We start from the raw sequence: 19555 nt of genomic DNA, 5'->3' as shown, positions 1-19555 counted from the left end.
ATAATAAACCCCAGGAAGAGTAGCTGCTGCCTTGGCAGGAACTAATGGGGATCCCTAATAAACCCCAGGAAGAGTAGCTGCTGCCTTGGCAGGAACTTACGGGGATCCATAATAAACCCCAGGAAGAGTCGCTGCTGCCTTGGCAGGAACTAACGGGGATCTATAATAAACCCCAGGAAGAGTAGCTGCTGCCTTGGCAGGAACTAACGGGGATCCATAATAAATATAATCTCAATTCAAAAAGCAACACCACACAGCATAACGCCTCGCCCGTATTTGAGCTAGATAGCTTCCTGCCTCTATGCTGATAGACCTCTCACCACATCCTAGAGAGAGACAGAAACAGAGAGAGAGAGAGACAGAAACAGAGAAACAGAGAGAGAGAGACTGAAACAGTGAAACAGAGAGAGAGAGAGAGAGAGAGACTGTAGCCAACATTACAGAAGATATGTGTGAAGTCTTTTTTTAATCATACATCTAAAAAGGAAGTGTTGTGTTTCAGATAGCTTAAACACACACACACAGCAGCTGCTACTTCTCCTGGCTCTCTGTACCCTCAGCCAGTCTGTTGTTGACCTCTCAGTGAGCATGTCGGGTGGTGTTAGTGTTTGGAGGGTAGTGAGCTGGATGGTGCTGGGCATGGTTCTGGGGCTCAGTGGTGGGGGCTCAGCCCTGAAGATCTGCACCTTCAACATCCAGTCCTTTGGAGAGAAGAAAATAGAGAAACCAGAGGTGGTTGATGTCATATTGGCTGTAAGTAGTCTACATTTATTTAGTTTAACCAGTTGCAAGCCGTAGTCTGGATTTTTTATGCCGATTTTGGAGCAGTGGCTTCTTCCTTGCTGAGCGGCCTTTCAGGTTATGTCGATATAGGACTCATGTACTCATCTCTTCTGACCCACTGGAATTGTGATACAGTGAATTATAAGTGAAATAATCTGTCTGTAAACAAATGTTGGAAAAATGACTTGTGTCATACACAAATTAGATGTCCTAACTGACTTGCCAAAACTATAGTTTGTTAACAAGAAATTTGTGGAGTGGTTGAAAAAATGAGTTTTAATGACTCCAACCTGAGTGTGTGTAAACTTCCGACTTCAACTGTATGTGGATGTTGAATCCCTTATAATTTGCGTAGAAACCAGATGTGGTTGTTCCATTTACGGTCTGCAGTTATGGTCTCTTTTGGGGTGTTCCTGCTAACAGGGAGTTTCGCAGTCGGTTCTGCAATCAGTGGTTGACATTTGAACCTTAGACTCTGCACCTTACATGTTTACAGCACACTAGTTCACCGCATTGTGTCATTACCTCACAACTGTGACTATAATAAATAATAATACAGGATCCCTTGAAAACGAGACGGTGCCTGTCAAGGGCAACAATCTTGTCATTACAATTTACATTAATAGATAAGGCTGTGCATGCACTGTATAGATAATGTTGTGCATGTATTGTATAGTTAATGCCGTGCATATACTGTATAGATAATGTTGTGCATGTATTGTATAGTTAATGCCGTGCATATACTGTATAGATAATGTTGTGCATGTATTGTATAGTTAATGCCGTGCATATACTGTATAGATAATGTTGTGCATGTATTGTATAGTTAATGCCGTGCATATACTGTATAGATAATGTTGTGCATGTATTGTATAGTTAATGCCGTGCATATACTGTATAGATAATGTTGTGCATGTATTGTATAGTTAATGCCGTGCATATACTGTATAGATAATGTTGTGCATGTATTGTATAGTTAATGCCATGCATATACTGTATAGATAATGATGTGTGTGTACTGTATAGATAATGCAGTGTGTGTACTGTATAGATAATGCTGTGTGTGTACTGTATAGATAATGCTGTGTGTGTACTGTATAGATAATGATGTGTGTATCATATAGATAATGCTGTGTGTGTACTGTATAGATAATGATGTGTGTGTCCTGTATAGATAATGCTGTGCATGTACTGTATAGATAATGCTGTGTGTTTACTGTATAGATAATGATGTGTGTGCACTGTATAGATAATGCTGTGTGTGTACTGGATAGATAATGCTGTATGTGTACTGTATAGATAATGACGTGTGTGTACTGTATAGGCAATGGTGTGCATGTACTGTATAGATAATGCGGTGCGTGTACTGTATAGATAATGTTGTGCATGTACTGTATAGATAATGCTGTGTGTGTACTGTATAGATAATAATGTGTGTACTGTATAGATAATGGTGTGCATGTACTGTATGGATAATGCTGTGTGTGCACTGTATAAATAATGATGTGTGTGTACTGTAAAGATAATGTGGCGTGTGTACTGTACAGATAATGCTGTGCGTGTACTGTATAGATAATGCCGTGCATGTACTGTATAGATAATGCTGTGCATGTACGGTATAGATAATGCTGTATGTGTACTGTATAGATAATGTTGCGTGTGTACTGTATAGATAATGCTGTGTGTGTACTGTATAGATAATGATGTGTGTGTAGTGTATAGATAATGCTGCGCACGTACTGTATAGATAATGCTGTGTGCAGTGTATAGATAATGCTGTGCGTGTACTGTATATATAATGCTGTGCGTGTACTGTATAGATAATGCTGTGCGTGTACTGTATAGATAATGCTGTGTGCAGTGTATAGATAATGCTGTGCGTGTACTGTATATATAATGCTGTGCGTGTACTGTATAGATAATGCTGTGCGTGTACTGTATAGATAATGCTGTGCATGTACTGTATGTACATCAGTAACACTCAGGATGTGTATTTGATTATTGTATAGTTCCAGTTACTGGTGTGTTTTGTTGGGTGTAAGCAAAAGACCCCTGAACTGTAGTGTGTATAAATGTGTTCCATGGAAAGCAGAGGTGAGGAAGGTGACTGTACACATGTTACAACGCCCTTCCGAATATGGAAGTGTTGAGTAAAGAAGGTGTCCTGACCTCAACCTATTGAACTGCAGGAAGGGGGATCTGGTGCGACAACATTCCTTATAAAACAGAACAGAGTCTGAGTGAGGTCAGGTTAGCGTGAGAATTGGATCTGTGAGAGAATAACTACATTATATAACTAATGAAGTACACTATGTGGTGGACGTTGTCCTCTATCGGAAATTAGACTTCCTGTTTATTAAGTACGCTGCCTTTCAAAAGTTTGGGGTCATTTCAGAATGTCCTTGTTTTTGAAAGAAAAGCACATTTTTTTGTCCAGCTAACACAACATGCCATTGGAACACAGGAGTGATGGTTGCTGATAATGGTCCTCTGTACACCTAGGTAGATATTCCATTAAAATCTGCCGTTTCCAGCTACAACAGTCATTTACAACACTAACAATGTCTACACTGTATTTCTGATCAATTTAATATTATTTTAATGGACAACAAAATGTGCATTTCTTTCAAAAACAAGGACATTTCTAAGTGACCCAAAACTTTTGAATGGTAGTGTATATAATATACAGGAATTTTAATTTCCCATAGAGGAGAATGTCCATCTGAGGAAGTACTTGATGTTAAGTTGAGGTTTCTCATACACATGTACCAACATCTCTATCCAGTGTACTAAAAGACGTCTCTATATTGCAGCTGATCGCTCGCTGTGACATCATGCTGGTGATGGAGATTAAAGATCTCAGTGCGAAGGCTTTCCCTCAGCTCATGACTCAACTCAACAGGTAGGGATGACCTGAAAGACACAGGTAAAATAACAATGGCTGGTGTGATGACCAAGGCCTGAAAGACACAGGTAAAATAACAATGGCTGGTGTGATGACCAAGGCCTGAAAGACACAGGTAAAATAACAATGGCTGGTGTGATGACCAAGGCCTGAAAGACACAGGTAAAATAACAATGGCTGGTGTGATGACCAAGGCCTGAAAGACACAGGTAAAATAACAATGGCTGGTGTGATGACCAAGGCCTGAAAGACACAGGTAAAATAACAATGGCTGGTGTGATGACACAGGTAAAATAACAATGGCTGGTGTGATGACCAAGGCCTGAAAGACACAAGTAAAATAACAATGGCTGGTGTGATGACCAAGGCCTGAAAGACACAGGTAAAATAACAATGGCTGGTGTGATGACCAAGGCCTGAAAGACACAGGTAAAATAACAATGGCTGGTGTGATGACCAAGGCCTGAAAGACACAGGTAAAATAACAATGGCTGGTGTGATGACCAAGGCCTGAAAGACACAGGTAAAATAACAAGGGCTGGTGTGATGACCAAGGCCTGAAATACATACTCCCCTGTTACAATAACACTAGTGTTTATTAGTCTGGGTGTTGTAAATGTTGGGGAAGCTACTCTGGAAATGTAGTTTACCAAACTGCCAATCACAGTGCATTATTCAGACCCCTTGACTTTTTCTACATTTTGTTACGTTACAGCCTTCATTTTAAAATGGATTAAATTGTTTTTCTTCCTCATCAATCTACATAAAATACCCCATAATGCCAAAACAAAAAAAACAGGTTTTTAGACATACCATATTTACATAAGTATTCAGACTCTTTAATCAGTACTTTGTTCGAGCACCTTTGGCAGTGATTACAGCCTTGAGTCTTCTAGGGTATGACGCTTCAAGTTTGGCACACCTGTATTTGGGGAGTTTCTCCCATTTTTCTCTGCAGATCCTGCGTTGTCTTGGCTGAGGGTCGTTGTCCTGCTGGAAGATTTATCTTCGCCCCAGTCTGAGGTCCTGAGGGTTCTGGAGCAGGTCTCTCTGGACTTTGCTCCGTTCATCTTTCCCTTGATCCTGACTAGTCTCCCAGTCCCTGACACTGATAAACATCCCCACAGCATGATGCTGCCACCACCATGCTTCACCGTAGGGATGGTGCCAGGTTTCCTCCAGACGTGACGCTTGGCATTCAGGCCAAATAATTCAATCTTGGTTTCATCAGACCAGAGAATCTGGTTTCTCAATCTTGTTTAGGTGTCTTTTGGCAAACTCCAAGTGGGCTGTCATGTGCATTTTACTGAGGAGTGGCTTCCGTCTGGCCACTCTATCATAAAGGCCTGATTGGTGGAGTGCTGCAGAGATGGTTGTCCTTCTGGAAGGTTCTCCCATCTCCACAGAGGAACTCTGCAGATCTGTCAGACTGACCATCGGGTTCTTGGTCACCTCCCTGACCAAGGCCCCCTCTCCCCTGTTTGCTCAGTTTGGCCGGTTGGCCAGCTCTAGGAAGAGTCTTGGTGGTTTCTAAAAACCTGTTTTCGCTTTGTGATTACATGTTGATTGATGAGAAAAAAAAAATATTTAATCCAGTTTAAAATAAGGCTGTAACGTAACTAAAATGTGGAAAAGGGTCAAGAGGTCTGAATACTTTCTGAATGCACTGTACTTAACACTGGAAGAATTTAAGATACCCTTAAGAAAAATGTAGTTTGCTTAACTGAAGTTACTTTTCACTACACCCAAACTACTAAAAATGATCATATCTCAATCTAAAGTGGCATAGACAACAAACAGCAAGAATTGATCCCTTTGGGATCACTTTGGAATCAGATGTGATCACTTTGGAATCAGATGGGATCACTTTGGAATCAGATGGGATCACTTTGGAATCAGATGGGATCACTTTGGAATCAGATGGGATCACTTTGGAATCAGATGGGATCACTTTGGAATCAGATGTGATCACTTTGGAATCAGATGTGATCACTTTGGAATCAGATGGGATCACTTTGGAATCAGATGTGATCACTTTGGAATCCGATGTGATCACTTTGGAATCAGATGTTAACAGAATGGAATCAGATGTTTACAGAATGGAATCAGATGTTTACAGAATGTGTAAATTAGCCAAATTAAATACAAAACGTGTTTCAAGTGAGAATAAGGCAGGTCTGACGCTGAAAATAAAGGACGTTTTTTTACCTACTTCACCCATATTTTGTATCATTTTGGCCCCCAAAAAGTTGTGTGTAGTTCGCTACAGCACTACATGACAAAAAGATAATTAACTAGTGAAAACACTATTTACATACAGTTCAACTACCACCAAGCTACTGCAGAATTTAGTTACATTTCTAGTTGAATTACATATAGTTCACTACTCCCCAACACTGTCAATAAAGTACATTAAGTCGTCCGTCCGTCAGTTCATCCATCCATCCATCCATCCATTCATTCATTCATTCATTCATCCATCCATTCATTCATCCATCCATTTATTCATTCATTCATTCATCCATTAATTCATTCATTCATCCATCCATTCATCATCCATTCATTCATCCATCCATCCATTCATCCATCCATCCATTCATCATCCATTCATTCATCCATCCATCCATCCATTCATTCATCCATCCATTCATTCATTCATCCATCCATCCATCCATTCATTCATTCATCCATCCATCCATTCATTCATTCATCCATCCATCCATTCATTCATCCATCCATCCATTCATTTGTTTGATGGTTCATTCATTGGTTTATTAATGTATTAATTCATCCATCTATTTACCCATCCATCCATCCAACCCCCCTGCTCCCTCTGTCCTCTGCAGTGACTACAGCTCCAGGAAGAATGAGTATAACTATGTGATCAGTGACAGACTGGGACGTAAGTCTTACAAGGAGCAGTACGCCTTTATCTACAGGTAAGTCTCACAAGGAGCAGTACGCCTTTATCTACAGGTAAGTCTTACAAGGAGCAGTACGCCTTTATCTACAGGTAAGTCTTACAAGGAGCAGTACGCCTTTATCTACAGGTAAGTCTCACAAGGAGCAGTACGCCTTTATCTACAGGTAAGTCTCACAAGGAGCAGTACACCTTTATCTACAGGTAAGTCTCACAAGGAGCAGTACGCCTTTATCTACAGGTAAGTCTTACAAGGAGCAGTACGCCTTTATCTACAGGTAAGTCTTACAAGGAGCAGTACGCCTTTATCTACAGGTAAGTCTCACAAGGAGCAGTACACCTTTATCTACAGGTAAATTTGTCCTGTGCTTACAGCTGTATTCCGTTAATTTTTATCCTAAAAAAAACTTTAGTCCTTGCCGATGACAAGCATACTGATAACATGATGCAGCATCACCATGCTTGAAAAGACGAAGAATGATACTCAGTGATGTGTTGGATTTGAACCACCCATAATGCTTTGTATTCAGGACAAAACATGAATTTCTTTGCCACATTTTTTGTAGAATTACTTAAGTGCCTTATTGCAAACAGGATGCATGTTTTGGAATATTTTTATTCTGTACAGACTTCCTCCTTTTCACTCTGTCAATTAAGTTAGTATTGTGGAGTAACTACCATGTTGTTGATCCATCCTCAGGTTTCTCCTGTCACAGCCGTTAAACTAACTCTTTAAAAGTACCCATTGGACTCATGGTGAAATCCCTGAGCAGTTTCCTTCCTCTCTGACTGGGTGTATTGATACACCATCCAAAGCCTAATAACTTCACCGTGCTCAAAGGGATATTCAGTTTCTCCTTCTTCTTTTTTTACCCATCTACCAATAGGTGCCGTTCTTTGCGAGGCATTGGAAAATGCTCCCTGGGCATTGTGTACTTTAAATTCACTATTCGATTGAGGGACCTTACAGATAATTGTATGTGTTCGGTACAGAGATGAGGTAGTCATTCAGAAATCATGTTAATCACTATTATTGAACACAAAATGAGTCCATGCAACTTATTATGGAATTTTTAAAGCACATTTTTTACTCCTGAATTTATTTAGGTTTTCCATGACAAAGGGGTTTAATACTTGACTCAAGACATTTCATTTTTTTATTTTGTATTACTTTCTAAAATGTTCTACAAACAACATTCCACTTTGACATGACAGGCTTTTTCAGTGTCGATCAATGACACAAAATCTAAACGTCACCCCTTTTAAATAAAGTGTGTAACAACAAAATGTGGAACAATTAAAAGGGGTGTGAATACTCTGATAAAGTTCAAGACGTTAAGATGAATGAATGTGAAAGTCGGTTTGGTGTCTCGAGCTTGAACGGTTCAAGAGCTAATGGTGGCAATTGATTTTATGCTAATTTATGTAAATGTAGATTGTTATAGTTAATTAAAGTTTAAGAATTTGAAATTAGGATAGCCTGCATGTTTTAAAGTTGTTATTGTAGTTTAATTGGCCCAGTTGCAGGTCCATTTTGAATAGCTACCCCTGTATTCCTATGGTTCTCATTCAAACCCATGTTAATTTATGCAAATGTTAGCAATCTAAGTTGGGTCAGCTTGAACATCTCAACATTGTTTTGGAGTTCATAGCTAAAATGTTGAAAGAGGAGCTACTGTAGGCACAGATAGAACAATGAGACAGATATTTCACCAGATGTATAAATGTGAAGCATCCGGATGGCGTTTCCTCTCATGACCAAATATGGTAGTGAGAGGAAGTCCACTAGCGAGGCAGTGGAACAAGATGGATTTTGGACGACATTCTGCACATTTTCTCATTGATTAAAAATTTGATCACAATACAGTCGTCTGTTCCCAATACTAGAATCTGTTATGAGTAGAGTGGACTAAGATGTGTAAACTTTACCCTTTTCAAAAGTTGTTAAAAATCGCGCTGTTTAAAAGGAGTGCAAAGGCGAATTGAGTTATTGCACATGCGCACCACAGAGTAGGCGTTCCCTAGCGGAAATATGCAGATGTATACTACAACGTACCAATAGGAAATCGCTAGCCTCCTCTGCCCCCTCTTTGCTTCATCTACTCATTTGTTCACATTGGAAACGTCAAGCTGTGGTCTATCTTGGTTTAGTTGAAAAATATTTGCTGTAAGTCTAGAATGATTTTATTACCATTCAAGTCTATGGGCCTTTTTTGCTATTGAAATGCATGGGGAGCTCATTTTAATATAGCTGTCATTTCAAAAGTATTAATGCAGAGGACAGAGGCCGGGGTCAGTGAAGGAAGTGTGATGACATGTCTTCCTCAGACAGAGGCCGGGGTCAGTGAAGGAAGTGTGATTACATTTCTTCCTCAGACAGAGGCCAGGGTCAGTGAAGGAAGTGTGATGACATGTCTTCCTCAGACAGAGGCCGGGGTCAGTGAAGGAAGTGTGATTACATGTCTTCCTCAGTCAGATGCCGGGGTCAGTGAAGGAAGTGTGATTACATGTCTTCCTCAGACAGAGGCTGGTATCAGTGAAGGAAGTGTGATTACATGTCTTCCTCAGACAGAGGCTGGTATCAGTGAAGGAAGTGTGATGACATGTCTTCCTCAGACAGAGGCTGGTATCAGTGAAGGAAGTGTGATGACATGTCTTTCTCAGACAGAGGCTGGTATCAGTGAAGGAAGTGTGATGACATGTCTTTCTCAGACAGAGGCTGGTATCAGTGAAGGAAGTGTGATTACGTCTTTCTCAGACAGAGGCCGGGGTCAGTGAAGGAAGTGTGATTACGTCTTTCTCAGACAGAGGCCGGGGTCAGTGAAGGAAGTGTGATTACGTCTTTCTCAGACAGAGGCCGGGGTCAGTGAAGGAAGTGTGATGACATGTCTTCCTCAGACAGAGGCCGGGGTCAGTGAAGGAAGTGTGATGACATGTCTTTCTCAGACAGAGGCTGGGGTCAGTGAAGGAAGTGTGATGACATGTCTTTCTCAGACAGATGCTGGTATCAGTGAAGGAAGTGTGATGACATGTCTTCCTCAGACAGAGGCCGGGGTCAGTGAAGGAAGTGTGATTACGTCTTTCTCAGACAGAGGCCGGGGTCAGTGAAGGAAGTGTGATGACATGTCTTCCTCAGACAGAGGCCGGGGTCAGTGAAGGAAGTGTGATTACGTCTTTCTCAGACAGAGGCTGGTATCAGTGAAGGAAGTGTGATGACACGTCTTCCTCAGACAGAGGCTGGTATCAGTGAAGGAAGTGTGATGACATGTCTTTCTCAGACAGAGGCTGGTATCAGTGAAGGAAGTGTGATGACATGTCTTTCTCAGACAGAGGCTGGTATCAGTGAAGGAAGTGTGATTACATGTCTTTCTCAGACAGAGGCTGGTATCAGTGAAGGAAGTGTGATGACATGTCTTCCTCAGACAGAGGCCGGTATCAGTGAAGGAAGTGTGATGACACGTCTTCCTCAGACAGAGGCTGGTATCAGTGAAGGAAGTGTGATGACACGTCTTTCTCAGACAGAGGCCGGGGTCAGTGAAGGAAGTGTGATTACATGTCTTCCTCAGACAGAGGCTGGTATCAGTGAAGGAAGTGTGATGACATGTCTTCCTCAGACAGAGGCTGGTATCAGTGAAGGAAGTGTGATTACATGTCTTCCTCAGACAGAGGCTGGTATCAGTGAAGGAAGTGTGATTACGTCTTTCTCAGACAGAGGCCGGGGTCAGTGAAGGAAGTGTGATTACGTCTTTCTCAGACAGAGGCCGGGGTCAGTGAAGGTAGTGTGATGACATGTCTTCCTCAGACAGAGGCCGGGGTCAGTGAAGGAAGTGTGATGACATGTCTTTCTCAGACAGATGCTGGTATCAGTGAAGGAAGTGTGATGACATGTCTTCCTCAGACAGAGGCCGGGGTCAGTGAAGGAAGTGTGATTACGTCTTTCTCAGACAGAGGCCGGGGTCAGTGAAGGAAGTGTGATGACATGTCTTCCTCAGACAGAGGCCGGGGTCAGTGAAGGAAGTGTGATTACGTCTTTCTCAGACAGAGGCTGGTATCAGTGAAGGAAGTGTGATGACACGTCTTCCTCAGACAGAGGCTGGTATCAGTGAAGGAAGTGTGATGACATGTCTTTCTCAGACAGAGGCTGGTATCAGTGAAGGAAGTGTGATTACATGTCTTTCTCAGACAGAGGCTGGTATCAGTGAAGGAAGTGTGATGACATGTCTTCCTCAGACAGAGGCTGGTATCAGTGAAGGAAGTGTGATGACACGTCTTCCTCAGACAGAGGCTGGTATCAGTGAAGGAAGTGTGATGACATGTCTTTCTCAGACAGAGGCCGGGGTCAGTGAAGGAAGTGTGATTACATGTCTTCCTCAGACAGAGGCTGGTATCAGTGAAGGAAGTGTGATGACATGTCTTCCTCAGACAGAGGCTGGTATCAGTGAAGGAAGTGTGATTACATGTCTTCCTCAGACAGAGGCTGGTAACAGTGAAGGAAGTGTGATGACATGTCTTCCTCAGACAGAGGCTGGTATCAGTGAAGGAAGTGTGATTACGTCTTCCTCAGACAGAGGCTGGTATCAGTGAAGGAAGTGTGATTACGTCTTCCTCAGACAGAGGCTGGTATCAGTGAAGGAAGTGTGATTACGTCTTCCTCAGACAGAGGCCGGGGTCAGTGAAGGAAGTGTTATTACGTCTTTCTCAGACAGAGGCTGGTATCAGTGAAGGAAGTGTGATTACGTCTTCCTCAGACAGAGGCTGGTATCAGTGAAGGAAGTGTGATGACATGTCTTTCTCAGACAGAGGCTGGTATCAGTGAAGGAAGTGTGATTACGTCTTCCTCAGACAGAGGCTGGTATCAGTGAAGGAAGTGTGATTACGTCTTCCTCAGACAGAGGCTGGTATCAGTGAAGGAAGTGTGATTACGTCTTCCTCAGACAGAGGCTGGTATCAGTGAAGGAAGTGTGATGACATGTCTTCCTCAGACAGAGGCTGGTATCAGTGAAGGAAGTGTGATGACATGTCTTCCTCAGACAGAGGCTGGTATCAGTGAAGGAAGTGTGATTACGTCTTTCTCAGACAGAGGCTGGTATCAGTGAAGGAAGTGTACCAGTACCCTGACACCCAACCTGGAGATGAGGATGCCTTCTCCAGGGAACCTTTCATCGTCTGGTTCTCTTCCCCTAAAACAGGTGACTGTCTGGCTGAACTAACCAACACATTATTACCGTTAGACTAGATGTTATCGGGGCAGGACACTTCACTGCAGAGCTACACTTCAATTACAATTCTTGCTCGCAGTTTTAACAGTGAAGAAGAAATGCCGAATTGACAAGTTGCTTTAACAGTTAGAACGCAGTAGGTTAAGCTGGCATATTGTATCACAGCTGTAAATGTTGCTTGGGACAACGAGAATCCCTCTTTCCCTGCAGCCGTCCAGGACTTTGTGATCATCCCGATCCACACCACTCCAGAGACGTCCGTCAGGGAGATAAATGAACTGTATGATGTGTTCCAAGATGTCAAACAACGATGGACCTCAAAGGTAGAGCACACACACACACCTACCTATCATGGTTTGGACTGACCTATATCCTATACATACACACACAACTACCTACCTTGGTTTGGATTGACCTATATCCTATATATACACACACACACACACACACACACACACACACACACACACACACACACACACACACACACACACACACACACACACACACACACACACACACACACACACACACACACACACACACATATATAGTTGTAGTCTATCAGCAGTTTAATAATTTCCTATCAATCAAATGTATTTATAAAGCCCATTTTACATCACCCGATGTCACAAAGTGCTACACAGAATCCCAGCCTAAAACCCCAGACGGCAAGCAATGCAGATGTAGACGCATGGTGGCTAGGAAAAACTCCCTAGAAATGCCAGAAACCACCTTCCTAGTGGTTTATCAGTAGTTGTATCATTTCTGTTTTCACCCCGGTAAAAAAACGTGCAGAGGTAAAGCTAGTAACAACATACAGTATCTCCCAGAAATAGCTACAAGCTCATATAACTCCACTGGTAAAACCACAACAGTCACCACCAACAGTAGAGATCAATGCTCTCCATGGTGTGTGATATTTGTAACAATGAGATATTTGTAACAATGATGTATTTGTAACAGTGTGAATTTGTAAGTGTGTATTTGTAATAAATGTTCAGATTACTATGGGTCTTAGCAGATATAATTTCTATAAATGATGAAAAAAATACCCTAAAATGACACCTTACTAAACCAAATTTGTGTTCAATGTAAACTGTAATCGGTACAAGATTAAAACAGATTATTCTGGTGAAAAAAAAATCTCCATTGAGCATGTTTTTTGTTGTTGTCCAATGTACTTTGCACACCTGTGGTAGTTTCCATGCTCAATCTCACATCTGCTTTCTTCAGAATGTGATCATCATGGGCGACTTCAATGCGGCCTGCGGCTACGTACCCAAGAAGCAGTGGAGCAGCATCCGCCTGCGGTCTGACAGCAGCTTCCTGTGGCTGACGGGTGACACCATCGACACCACCGTCAAGGAGTCCACAGACTGTGCCTACGACAGGTCAGAGGGCGTTGCCATAGAAACAGGGGTTGTACGTGCATATCCCCATGGCTTCCCTTTGAGTGCAACGAATGTGGTTAAGCTTTAAGCTCAGCGGGTTAAAACAGACTTGTAATGTGACCTAGGAGCCAATCCCGATCAGTATACTGAGCGGGTGCTGGATGTCAACGTAACTGTTCATCAGCCAGAACGTCTTCTTTAGGATTTCTCTTTCTGCTCCTGTCTGATCCCATCCTTGTTCCTCTGTCTGTCTATAGGGTTGTCCTCCACGGGGACAAGATGATCCAGGCAGTCAACCCAACCTCTCTGGATGTGTTTGACTTCAGACGGGCCTACGGACTAACCGAGCTACAGGTAGAGCAAGCACCCTCTCCTCTCTCTCTCTCTCTCTCTCTCTCTCTCTCTCGACAGATCTGAAATGCATCTAATGTAGACTGTACCAACTAGAGATCCAAAACGTCAATGTAAAACAGTGTCAGTGTTAAATCCTCTGATGGTGTCCGTGTTAAATCCTCTGATGGTGTGTGTTTGTGTGTTCCAGGCCCTGGCGGTGAGTGACCACTACCCAGTGTGCATCACTGTGAAGGCCGCTCCGAGGAATAAGGGTTAACGTCTTGTCCTCGTAACGGTACCGTCCTGAGGATGTCTCGGTGTCCCTCGGTGGTCTGTGTGCGTCCTGCAGTGTTTGCTTTGCTCCAGTCCAGAGCCATCAGGCTAAAGCTAAATTAATCAATTAATCAATTAATCCCAGAAGAATGGTCACTGAGCTGCACTGTGTGCTTCAAGGTTATTATAGTTTTGTGTTTTATATTAGTTTTTATTTCTATTAGTATTTTTTTTGTTTTACTTAATCTAGTAGTTTTTATTCTATTTGAGTTTTCTAAAAACATTTCTATTTGTTTTTTTATATTATTTAGTTTCAATTTTAGTGTTAGCCTGGGTGGCTAATAGCTAGGAGGCATGTATGTGTTGTAGGTTGTATTTCTAGTAGTCTCAGACCTATATTATAGATTATTACAGATTGCATTACAGATTAGATTATTACAGACCTAGAGCAACAGACCTAGACTCAGAGCAACAGACCTAGACATAGAGCACCAGACCCAGAGCATCATATCTATAACAACAGACCCAGAGCAACAGACCTAGACCTAGAGCAACAGACCTAGAGCAACAGACCTAGAGCTACAGACCTAGACCTAGAGCAACAGACCTAGAGCAACAGACATAGAGCAACAAACCTATAACAACAGACCCAGAGCAAACGACCTAGAGCAACAGACCTAGAGCAACAGACCCAGAGCAACAGACCCAGACCTAGAGTAACATACCCAGAGCAACAGACCTAGAGCAACAGACCCAGAGCAACAGACCTAGAGCAACAGACCTAGAGCAACAGACCTAGACCTAAAGCAACAGACCTATAGCAACAGACCCAGAGCAACAGACCTAGAGCAACAGACCCAGAGCAACAGACCTAGAGCAACATACCTAGAGCAACAGACCTAGACATAGAGCACCAGACCCAGAGCAACATACCTAGAGCAACAGACCCAGAGCAACAGACCTAGAGCAACAGACCCAGAGCAACAGACCTAGAGCAACAGACCTAGAGCAACAGACCTAGACTCAGAGCAACAGACCTAGACATAGAGCACCAGACCCAGAGCATCATATCTATAACAACAGACCCAGAGCAACAGACCTAGACCTAGAGCAACAGACCTAGAGCTACAGACCTAGAGCAACAGACCCAGAGCAAACGACCTAGAGCAACAGACCTAGAGCAACAGACATAGAGCAACAAACCTATAACAACAGACCCAGAGCAAACGACCTAGAGCAACAGACCTAGAGCAACAGACCCAGAGCAACAGACCCAGACCTAGAGTAACATACCCAGAGCAACAGACCTAGAGCAACAGACCCAGAGCAACAGACCTAGAGCAACAGACCTAGAGCAACAGACCTAGACCTAAAGCAACAGACCTATAGCAACAGACCTAGAGCAACAGACCCAGAGCAACAGACCTAGACCTAGAGCAACAGACCTAGAGCTACAGACCTAGAGCAACAGACCTAGAGCAACAGACATAGAGCAACAAACCTATAACAACAGACCCAGAGCAAACGACCTAGAGCAACAGACCTAGAGCAACAGACCCAGAGCAACAGACCCAGACCTAGAGTAACATACCCAGAGCAACAGACCTAGAGCAACAGACCCAGAGAAACAGACCTAGAGCAACAGACCTAGAGCAACAGACCCAGAGCAACAGACCTAGAGCAACAGACCCTAAATCTAAAACTGAACATATTGGGTTTTTATTTAGTATAGTTTTGGAATCAAAGATAATAATAATATAAATAATAATATATCCCATTTAGCAGACGCTTTTGTCCAAAGCGACTTACAAGTCGGCTGGGGCCACTACTTTTACATATGGGTGGCCCCAGCGGGAATCGAACCCACGACGCTTGGCGTTGCAAGCGCCATGCTCTACCGACTGAGCCACACAGGACCCTATAATAGTATCAGTACAGTTTTAGTTTTTAAAGTGGGTTTCTTAATTATATATATATATATATATTTTTTATAAATATTTTTTTCATGATTAGTTTTAGTTTACTATAATAACGTTGGCGTACTTTGCTTCAGCCAGCACTCAGAGGTTAATGTGTGTGTTTCCTTGTTGCTAGGCGACCAGCTGTGCCTGTGACCAGCTCATTTGAAGCATCTTGCTTTTCTTCTCCCGATGCTTTGTTTACTGGATCAAATGGCAGCTGCCATCCTATTACCTAGTAGTGCACTATATAGGGAATAGGGCCCTGGTCTATAGTAGTGCACTATATAGGGAATAGGGCCCTGGTCTATAGTAGTGCACTATATAGGGAATAGGGCCCTGGTCTATAGTAGTGCACTATATAGGGAATAGGAGTCTGGTCTATAGTAGTGCACTATATAGGGAATAGGACCCTGGTCTATAGTAGTGCACTATATAGGGAATAGGGCCCTGGTCTATAGTAGTGCACTATATAGGGAATAGGGCCCTGGTCTATAGTAGTGCACTATATAGGGAATAGGAGTCTGGTCTATAGTAGTGCACTATATAGGGAATAGGACCCTGGTCTATAGTAGTGCACTATATAGGGAATAGGGCCCTGGTCTATAGTAGTGCACTATATAGGGAATAGGGCCCTGGTCTATAGTAGTGCACTATATAGGGAATAGGGCCCTGGTCTATAGTAGTGCACTATATAGGGAATAGGGCCCTGGTCTATAGTAGTGCACTATATAGGGAATAGGAGTCTGGTCTATAGTAGTGCACTATATAGGGAATAGGACCCTGGTCTATAGTAGTGCACTATATAGGGAATAGGGCCCTGGTCTATAGTAGTGCACTATATAGGGAATAGGAGTCTGGTCTATAGTAGTGCACTATATAGGGAATAGGGCCCTGGTCTATAGTAGTGCACTATATAGGGAATAGGAGTCTGGTCTATAGTAGTGCACTATATAGGGAATAGGACCCTGGTCTATAGTAGTGCACTATATAGGGAATAGGGCCCTGGTCTATAGTAGTGCACTATATAGGGAATAGGGCCCTGGTCTATAGTAGTGCACTATATAGGGAATAGGAGTCTGGTCTATAGTAGTGCACTATATAGGGAATAGGGCCCTGGTCTATAGTAGTGCACTATATAGGGAATAGGAGTCTGGTCTATAGTAGTGCACTATATAGGGAATAGGACCCTGGTCTATAGTAGTGCACTATATAGGGAATAGGGCCCTGGTCTATAGTAGTGCACTATATAGGGAATAGGGCCCTGGTCTATAGTAGTGCACTATATAGGGAATAGGGCCCTGGTCTATAGTAGTGCACTATATAGGGAATAGGGCCCTGGTCTATAGTAGTGCACTATATAGGGAATAGGGCCCTGGTCTATAGTAGTGCACTATATAGGGAATAGGGCCCTGGTCTATAGTAGTGCACTATATAGGGAATAGGGCCCTGGTCTATAGTAGTGCACTATATAGGGAATAGGGCCCTGGTCTATAGTAGTGTACTATATAGAATAGGGGTCTGGTCTATAGTAGTGCACTGTATAGGGAATAGGGGTCTGGTCTATAGTAGTGTACTATATAGGGAATAGGGCCCTGGTCTATAGTAGTGTACTATATAGGGAATACGGCCTGGTCTAAAGTAGTGCACTATATAGGGAATACGGCCTGGTCTAAAGTAGTGCACTATATAGGGAATAGTGTACCAGAGTCATGTTAAAAACACCTGACGACATACAAATGGCTTATCCAAATGTAAATGATTATTTCCTCAGTTGAACCAGTTTGTAATTTGTCATGTAACAGTGTTCTTTTTAGGAACATTATTTATAGCTAACATATGTCTGTATATCCTATATATTTGGTATTTCCTATATCAGAGAATATATTTGGTATATCCTATATCAGAGAATATATTTGGTATTTCCTATATCAGAGAATATATTTGGTATATCCTATATCAGAGAATATATTTGGTATTTCCTATATCAGAGAATATTTTTGGTATATCCTATATCAGAGAATATATTTGGTATTTCCTATATCAGAGAATATTTTTGGTATATCCTATATCAGAGAATATATTTGGTATATCCTATATCAGAGAATATATTTGGTATATCCTATATCAGAGAATATATTTGGTATATCCTATATCAGAGAATATATATGGTATTTCCTATATCAGAGAATATATTTGGTATATCCTATATCAGAGAATATATTTGGTATATCCTATATCAGAGAATATATTTGGTATATCCTATATCAGAGAATATATATGGTATTTCCTATATCAGAGAATATATTTGGTATATCCTATATCAGAGAATATATTTGGTATATCCTATATCAGAGAATATATTTGGTATATCCTATATCAGAGAATATATTTGGTATTTCCTATATCAGAGAATATATTTGGTATTTCCTATATCAGAGAATATATTTGGTATATCCTATATCAGAGAATATATTTGGTATATCCTATATCAGAGAATATATTTGGTATATCCTATATCAGAGAATATATTTGGTATTTCCTATATCAGAGAATATATTTGGTATATCCTATATCAGAGAATATATTTGGTATATCCTATATCAGAGAATATATTTGGTATATCCTATATCAGAGAATATATTTGGTATTTCCTATATCAGAGAATATATTTGGTATTTCCTATATCAGAGAATATATTTGGTATATCCTATATCAGAGAATATATTTGGTATTTCCTATATCAGAGAATATATTTGGTATATCCTATATATTTGGTATATCCTATATCAGAGAATATATTTGGTATATCCTATATCAGAGAATATATTTGGTATATCCTATATCAGAGAATATATTTGGTATTTCCTATATCAGAGAATATATTTGGTATATCCTATATATTTGGTATTTCCTATATCAGAGAATATATTTGGTATATCCTATATATTTGGTATATCCTATATCAGAGAATATATTTGGTATATCCTATATCAGAGAATATATTTGGTATATCCTATATCAGAGAATATATTTGGTATTTCCTATATCAGAGAATATATTTGGTATATCCTATATATTTGGTATTTCCTATATCAGAGAATATATTTGGTATATCCTATATATTTGGTATATCCTATATCAGAGAATATATTTGGTATTTCCTATATCAGAGAATATATTTGGTATATCCTATATCAGAGAATATATTTGGTATTTCCTATATCAGAGAATATATTTGGTATATCCTATATATTTGGTATTTCCTATATCAGAGAATATATTTGGTATATCCTATATATTTGGTATATCCTATATCAGAGAATATATTTGGTATTTCCTATATATTTGGTATATCCTATATCAGAGAATATATTTGGTATTTCCTATATCAGAGAATATATTTGGTATATCCTATATATTTGGTATATCCTATATCAGAGAATATATTTGGTATTTCCTATATATTTGGTATATCCTATATCAGAGAATATATTTGGTATTTCCTATATCAGAGAATATATTTGGTATTTCCTATATCAGAGAATATATTTGGTATATCCTATATCAGAGAATATATTTGGTATTTCCTATATCAGAGAATATATTTGGTATATCCTATATCAGAGAATATATTTGGTATATCCTATATCAGAGAATATATTTGGTATTTCCTATATCAGAGAATATATTTGGTATATCCTATATCAGAGAATATATATGGTATATCCTATATCAGAGAATATATTTGGTATATCCTATATCAGAGA

General features: G+C 40.8%; 1 protein-coding gene across 1 annotated transcript; it reads left to right on the top strand.

Annotated features, from left to right (window-relative positions):
- The first annotated feature begins 334 nt into the window (after nt 1-334).
- On the top strand, nt 335-17773 carry LOC135541279 (deoxyribonuclease gamma-like). Its single transcript, XM_064967397.1, has 8 exons — nt 335-753; nt 3597-3685; nt 6535-6627; nt 11685-11797; nt 12038-12150; nt 13064-13221; nt 13479-13575; nt 13763-17773. The coding sequence occupies exons 1-8, from the start codon at nt 589-591 to the stop codon at nt 13829-13831; spliced, it is 897 nt and encodes a 298-aa protein (XP_064823469.1). The 5' UTR covers nt 335-588; the 3' UTR covers nt 13832-17773.
- The last annotated feature ends 1782 nt before the right edge of the window (nt 17774-19555 follow it).

This window comes from Oncorhynchus masou, chromosome 6 (genome assembly GCF_036934945.1).
Source record: "Oncorhynchus masou masou isolate Uvic2021 chromosome 6, UVic_Omas_1.1, whole genome shotgun sequence".
Lineage (NCBI taxonomy): Eukaryota > Metazoa > Chordata > Actinopteri > Salmoniformes > Salmonidae > Oncorhynchus > Oncorhynchus masou.
This window is presented reverse-complemented; position numbering and strand designations above follow the sequence as displayed.

Coding starts and splice junctions, on each gene's coding strand:
- LOC135541279 (XM_064967397.1), top strand. CDS start 589: ATGTCGGGTGGTGTTAGTGTTTGGAGGGTAGTGAGCTGGATGGTGCTG. Junction 754..3,596: donor TGGTTGATGTCATATTGGCT/GTAAGTAGTCTA, acceptor TCTATATTGCAG/CTGATCGCTCGCTGTGACAT. Junction 11,798..12,037: donor GTTCTCTTCCCCTAAAACAG/GTGACTGTCTGG, acceptor CTTTCCCTGCAG/CCGTCCAGGACTTTGTGATC.